The sequence below is a fragment of the Notothenia coriiceps genome, unplaced genomic scaffold (assembly GCF_000735185.1).
Source record: "Notothenia coriiceps isolate Sejong01 unplaced genomic scaffold, NC01 NC01_scaffold00000759, whole genome shotgun sequence".
In the NCBI taxonomy this organism is placed as follows: Eukaryota; Metazoa; Chordata; class Actinopteri; order Perciformes; family Nototheniidae; genus Notothenia; species Notothenia coriiceps.
Genome location: NW_011333460.1, coordinates 10,075 through 17,422, shown reverse-complemented (window position 1 = coordinate 17,422; position 7,348 = coordinate 10,075). Strand labels below are relative to the sequence as shown.

Genomic DNA, 7,348 nt, shown 5'->3' with positions numbered 1-7,348 from the left:
GCCATTTTGGGTTTTTTGGGGCTGATATATCTGAGACTTATAATATATTGATAAAACTGTATAATAGGGGAACTTTTAAGGACTTGGGACTTGGGTAACTGTATCCTTTCCTTGACTGAGGAAATGGCAAAAAGTGTTGCCATGCCTCCTCTGTCACATACCTGCAGAAATTGTATTGTAAGCATTGCGATTAAACCAGACACCTTTGTTCTTGAGGACTCATTCCCGTGGATGGAGCACCTGAAGTCTTCTTGGCCAAGACACTGAAACTGTTCCTGGATCGGAGTGAAAAGCAACCACATAACTGCACCTCTTATATAAAGTAGTCGGTGTAGAGATAATGCTGAAGTGTTACTGATTTAAACTTGAGTTGATTTCATGTGTAATGCAAACTCACAATGGGTTTTCTTTCAGGTTTTATTTCCATTATGATTTCCTTCAAAGAACTGGATAAAGGGCCAATCCTGGAATAATGAACAACTCTCACGTAAAATAAATACAGCACCTTTTCAGCATCACTAAAATATTCTCAATATCCAGAAGTAATAAATACTGAATGTACCAAGATTTTCAGTCTTCATTTACAAAACACAAAGACAACACACGATAGATTTTTGTGTCATATTGAACTTTTTTGGAATTGTTTTCATTGATCTTTTGTTCCACAAATTCCAAACTTGCACGTACAAACATCTACAGTTTCTACACACAGTACATTGATTTTTCAGAATTGAACTCACATTAAGAGTAGAACTTTTATCATTTAATAAACAGCTCAGAGTCAAACTAAAGAAAACACAAACATAAATTCCCAAAGTCCAAACTACAGTGAAGGATTCTTGCCGTTCTTTTACAGATGGAGTTGTTTTCTGGCATGAGTTGGCCCTTTTTTTTCAGGACTCATTCAGAACTGATCCGTGTGCTCTAAAGGAAACAGAAACCATGCCATAAAAAGACCTCCACCCCTTTATCAGACCGCCATCATTAATGGAAGTCTTCAGGCAGGTGTTTGCTAACACATCCCATATCACTGCCGTCATAGAGAAAACTCAAACCAGTGACCCTTTTGATAGTTTATACATATATATTTATATAGAATGCAAATTCTACACATAGTAACATTAAATAGTAAACTTTAACATTTTGGAAAGGAGCTTCAATTTGACAGAGGGAGCTCTTTTGATGAGTTGATAAATCTTTTGGTGGTCCTCTTGGATCTAACACAGACTTTCTGTTTCCTCAGATTTAGTGAAAGCCTCCACGTTATTGCTCACAATTCCGCTTTTCAAAATAGTTTCAAATGGACAAACATGTGAATGTCGAATTGGACTTATTCTGGCTCCATTCTCACTAAGCATGTTGCCATTTTCTGGCCATATCTTGTACCTCTTTGACAAGATGAACTGCAGTTACAAGCATTCTCTGCTGAACTTTAGGCATATTTATATATATATATATATTTATTTAAAAAAAGAGTTATCTGGGTCTAAGGTAAACAAGGAGCACAGTCACCACTAACTTACTTTCAGAACACATACTCAAGTTTCACCAATTTTAAACCCCACTTTGATTAAGAACAATCACTGCAAGCAACAAATCTATGTCATCATACAACAATGAAAACACTAGTTCTTGCTTTAGACAAAAACAGCTGGCATACAGGACGTTCAAGAAGTGAGACAATACGATACAAACATGCGTCACGATTGAATACAGAAGGATTAGAGGGCAAAGTTGTTTTTGTTCGTTTAAGATTTGATCCTTTTCCATATTTCTAAACCGAGAACAGACATCTATTAGACTGGCTATCTTTGATGGGGTTGGTTTTCAAAGACTGAATTGTAATCAGCAAAAGAGCACCCGAGTCTATCATGAAGAACAGCACATACAATTCTACACTGCATATATTGTTGTTTTTTCTTCTCTTTAGTGTAAATATATTTTCATGGTCCCCAACTGAGCTGCATTCATCGCAGGGATGAAAACACCGCAACAGAAAAAAGTAGAAAAATATGTGACAGACGATTTAGAGTCAGCTTACACACACACACACACACACACACACACACACACACACACACACACACACACACACACACACACACACACACAATCCAGAGGACGTCTTCAGGTCAAACAACATGCTCTACTGGGCAGCAGCACCTACATACACTCACTGATTGTCAGCACACATGTTGATGTACACCTTTGGAGAAATGATCGACTAAGTAATGATATGTATATATAATGGTACTCAGTTAGCTTTACTTTGGAGAAATTGTGTCCAATTTAGAACAAAGTCACAATAAGCTATGGTCTTGTGTATTTGTGTACTTCTCGATTAAGCATAATCATGTAGCAACACAGTGAGGGATTTCACTTTTTGTGGCACATATGTATTCTGGCAGGATTAGAAGCCCTTAAAATGAAATTAGACCCTTATGTGCCATGCTGTCTGATCAATAGGACTTCAGATGTGTTTAATTTGTGCTTATGAGAATAATGAAGTCACATCATGACTCATTGGGGCGTTAACACAAGTTAGGGAAGGATACTGCATTGTTTGTTTAAGGTCATACAGGAAAATATAAAACAACCAAATACAGTTATAACAAAATTATATTACGGTCATTTTTCATTACTTTTCCAGAGTTTCATTCTGACAATAACTACTGAAAAGAGTTGTGGTTAAACGTTCAGCAAAAATATTTATAGTTTTGTCAATTTCGTGTTTCCATGGAACAAACTTTTCCATTCATTTATGACTTGTTTTCATATTAAGGCAAATAAAAGGATTTTTTTAAATAAGAGAACTATCCAGCATGTACAATAAATTGGTGAATTGTTGCTTAAACTTAACACCAGCTGTAAAAGTGGCCTAAACATTTCACCACACCTGAACTACTGCGTGACTTGTATTTGATATAAATGGATGTGACTGCTGCTCCGTACATCCTGCTGTTGGATCAGTAAGAGATGCTCTCCATGGCTGCACTGAAACACATGAAACACTTTCATAACGACACACATGCACACTCACACTACTAATTTACAAAAATTACACTGAAGTATCTTCTCTCAACATCAAGCACTTGACCAAAATGCGTTTCTGTGTTGCAGACATCACACTGCCACAGCTGCATGGTTCAACAACAGGGAGGGGAAAACACGAGAGGAGCTGGATCAAACCATTCCCATTTACAACTAAGAATCCTGTGAAATGCATCTTCGCCTGTCTGCGTTTCACCTTTCAGTCGAGGACTGCAGGCATAAGGATTTCTGAATAAATGAAGTCTCACTGGAATGTTTTTATATCATTTGGTAAAAACTGTTCTGGTTTTAGATGGCAGTGATCAAGGGTCATGGGCCATTTCAGAGGAAATATAATCGCCCTGAAATTCATTGTGAGATCTTTCTCACGTCTATCAAAGCCTCAATGGAAATGTGGAGTAAATTGTACAAGCAGTGATATGAAAAAGCAGCACTGAAAACCAGTCACTGATGCCAAGTACTTGGTGTGAAAGCTGCTCGGACAGACAGGAAAGTAAAACATTGTATTCATATATGAAAACCTACCACATTCATGGACTAAATATTTTCACGTTCCCCATGAATGGCTTTTTTCTACAGTCTCATCTCTGCGTTTAACATTTCTGTCCTCAGCTGAAAGTGTTATCATACAGATTTAGACGTGTTATTATGACATAGGAATGTGTGTTCTACTCTTTATCGCTCTATAGACTTTAAATGATGCAATCCGTGTTTCAAAGGATTCTGGGCTTACAATGGGGATGGCAGTCTGCTCTGTTGGTGTGTGGCGGCAGCTCTCTGGGATGTTCGGGCCTTTTGTTGTCAAACACACACTCCAGCTGTGCTCTGCTGCCAACTGCTGGTCATTTGTTTTACTGCAACACTTGGCCTCGTGTTTCAGGCAACTTTGTCGCAAGGAAACTACCTGCAGCGAGGGCGCCTGCAGCGAATATGATGGGTACGGCCTTGGTGATGCCGACGAATGACTGGAAGATGCTGATGCCCAGGACCGCCGCCAGCTTACAGAGGGCGTTCAGGAAGCCAAACGCTGTGCACCTGAAAAAGCAGAGAGGGAGAAACACAATCACAGTGAGGCTTTAAGAACTGACGTGAGCACCAAATCTTAAATATACAATATTTTATTTCCGCTTGTAATGCTAGTAATAATAGTTGTTGTAGTCCTCAACCTATAAGACATTAGACACCAGAAATCATGCTGCAGTGGTGTGACAACATTTGTCAGACGAAGTTGTTCAACATCGACTCCACATTGAATAGTTTCTCAACACAATGCAACAAAAATGCAACTATTACAAAAATGGGAGTCATCAAAGCATATTTTACCTAAAAGTATAGTTTAAGGTAAATTGTATTGCAGAAAAAGTATTTTTCACATTAACCTGAAAACTAATGAAATGTAATTGAACATGACCATGCAAATCTTTGATTTGGTAACTTGTTCTTCATAGTGACTTTTTACGAGCCATTCCAGTTAGGATATCTGGTTTATACCAACCCTTAAGAGATCTTAATCTAAGTAAGTACAATTAAGATTAAACCAAATAAAGTTTACAAACCGGATTTAAAAGGGACTTTTAAGAAATATCTTAATATTTTGGCAAAATATGTGTACTTTCACCACTACTAAATCTGCCTACCACCAAATCTCAAAACCCATTTAAGGTTTATCTGGTTTCTACCAGAGGCTTTGTTTTAATAAGCCAATCAGAGGGCCTGTTTCAATTTGACAATCAGAGGTCTCCTTTCAATTGGCCAATCAGATAACTTGTTTCAAAGGGCCATTCAAATTACTTATCTCAAAGGGCCAATCACTGAAGCATAAAACGGAAATACTTAAGTAAAGTAAAAGCACCTTAAAAGTGTACTGCAGAGTAAATGTACTTAGTTATTTCCCACAACTGTCTCTTTCTGAATCCCCACAAGCTCACACCGGGGAATCAACCTTAAAAGACGTCATCATCATCATCATCATCATCATCATCATCATCATCATCATCATCCATCATGTTACCTTTTGTCCGAGGGGTAGAGCTCCACTGTGATCACATCCAGGGCATTCCACGAGGCGATGCTGATGCCACCAAACAGGCACAAGAGGGCGATCATCCCCGACTCACTGTTGCCGAACATCAGGAAGAAACAGCTGATACAAGATATGACACTGGATCCCGCTGATGAGAGAGAGACAGACAGAGGAAAGAGAATTACATTAACTTAAATAGCCTGTATAGCCTAAAGTGAATTATCTGCATTGATTAAATTGTCTTACCCAGCATCCTTAAACGCCCAATTTTGTCCATTAAAAGAGCTGACACGATGTTGCCAGGCAACACCGCCAACGTGCCGAGGAAGTTGACAAAGTAAATCATGTAGGCATTGTTGAAGTCGTCGCTGAAGTCCAGTATGCAGCCCTCTTTGTTGTGGAGGAAGGTGCTGTTGAGTAGTTTACAGTCCACAAACCTGTACTTGAATAAATCTGATGAAAGAGAAAAGGGAGAGAGAGAGAAGTGATGATGCTCTGATATTTATGAAGGAATTAATTGACATAAATGTAACTTTACAAGCAATAACGACTGGGATAGGTTTAATTTTGTAATCCAATCAAGTGCAATGAAGTGTGTACATACATTAGGTTAGAAAGGAAAAATATACCACCCCTAACTTTTACAGTTTGTGTTCCAATATGTGTTTGAAACTAAAAACATTGATAATTGCTCAACTAAATCCTCGCATGCAGGCTTATTAATGGAGGAAGTCAGGGTTGTATGGAGATAATCCTCAGTGCTGGAAAATGTACTTTGGCCTCCCCATCATGTTTTCCAAGTTAAATTAAGCAATGTTTAAGATCTAACCAACTGTATTTACAATTGATCTTCTTCTTAAAGATGCTAGAAGTAACATTAACCACAGATAAGGACAGTGCTCTTCATAGCAAAGATTGTAGGGCAGACATTTACATATTTACTCCTCTATCAATTAAACTTGACTTAGGCTAATAGATGTTTTTTATACTATGATTTTGAAGAATGTTTTTCCTTTCTGAAACCTTAGTTATGTACAAACTTGCCTGAAAATAACGAATCTCAGCAAAATAAATGTGGACATTTTCAAAGCCACCACACAACCGGCCCCCTGCCAGCAGCTGTTTCGAATTGAAATCCCTTCCAGGCAGCGATTAAACATGATAAACAGCATCCCTCGCTATAAACTGTTTAAAACAAAATAATAGGGGGAACAACAGAAAAGGTCACAAGAGGTTGGGAGGCCTGTTATGTTATTCTGTGGTTATACTTTGATGCCTACAGCTGCACAAAAGCACAATATTAGATCTTTTGATGACACCGCTGGAACTGCTCTCATACCAATAGCCAACATTTTATTAAAGGCAGTCAGGCATAAGAGTGCTGAAGGATCATAAAGTTTTAGATGTCCGAATGACATGAACATAAAGGAATGTATTGTTGGCTTCAGGGATGAGAAGATACTGTTGCTGCTGTAAAAGCTGCTGAGGCGGTTTCTGTGGGATTTAAGAAGCAGCTCCTCTGTTTTCTCTGGATGAATCTGACACGTTGACTGAAAGCACAATATTGTTCTTTGCATGGTCGAGTTGGATAGCCTGCATTTTCTTTGGGTTCAAGAAAAGCGCTATAGAAATATAATTTGTTATTATTATTATTATTATTGGCATATTCTTATTTGTAAGGCAATCTTACCTTTATATCAACATCCTTTGGAAACGTATGGAAATGTATTGTCTTTACTCCGAGGAGTAATTCCTACTTAATGTTCCTAAAGCCACGACTGAAATGGGAAAAATTGTATTTAAGTTTGCTGCTCACTCTTTTTTTGTTTCATTTAGATATAAATCTAAATCGAGACTCTTTTGGATGACTTGCAGGGAGACACATTGTTGTGTTGTTTTGATTGAGTGTGTTGATGACTTATTTTTCATGATTATAATTCTCTGTATTCATTTATGTTTAGTTTTTGTGTCTGCAACATTGTTAATTTTTAATGCTGTCTGTCCCAGGACACATTAAAGGTGGGGTAGGTAAGTTTGAGAAACCGGCTCGAGATACACTTTTTTTTATATTCCATGGAATGCTCTTAACATCCCGATAGCAATGAATATCTTAAGTGCTTTGACAAAAAATCCATAAAAAAATGTCGTAGTACTGTAAAAAGCACGACCAATCATTTTAGCCGGCTCGGCTAAAATAACTGGATGGCAGTGGCGGATTTAGGATTGTAGGAGATCCGGGGCTTAGCCCAGGAGTTGTTGGGGGGGGGGGCTTGG

The 7,348-nt window shown here is 38.1% G+C and overlaps 1 protein-coding gene across 1 annotated transcript in view; it reads right to left on the bottom strand.

The window, feature by feature from the left end:
* Positions 1-399: 399 nt before the first annotated feature.
* Positions 400-7,348, bottom strand: part of LOC104957245 (synaptic vesicle glycoprotein 2A-like) — a gene marked incomplete at its 5' end in the record, with an annotated part of 14,649 nt that continues 7,700 nt past the window's right edge. Inside the window, 3 exons of the mRNA XM_010784854.1 lie at positions 400-4,086; positions 5,063-5,222; positions 5,321-5,527. Coding sequence (XP_010783156.1) covers positions 3,903-4,086; positions 5,063-5,222; positions 5,321-5,527 — 551 coding nt within the window. The remainder of the gene's footprint in view (positions 4,087-5,062; positions 5,223-5,320; positions 5,528-7,348) is intronic.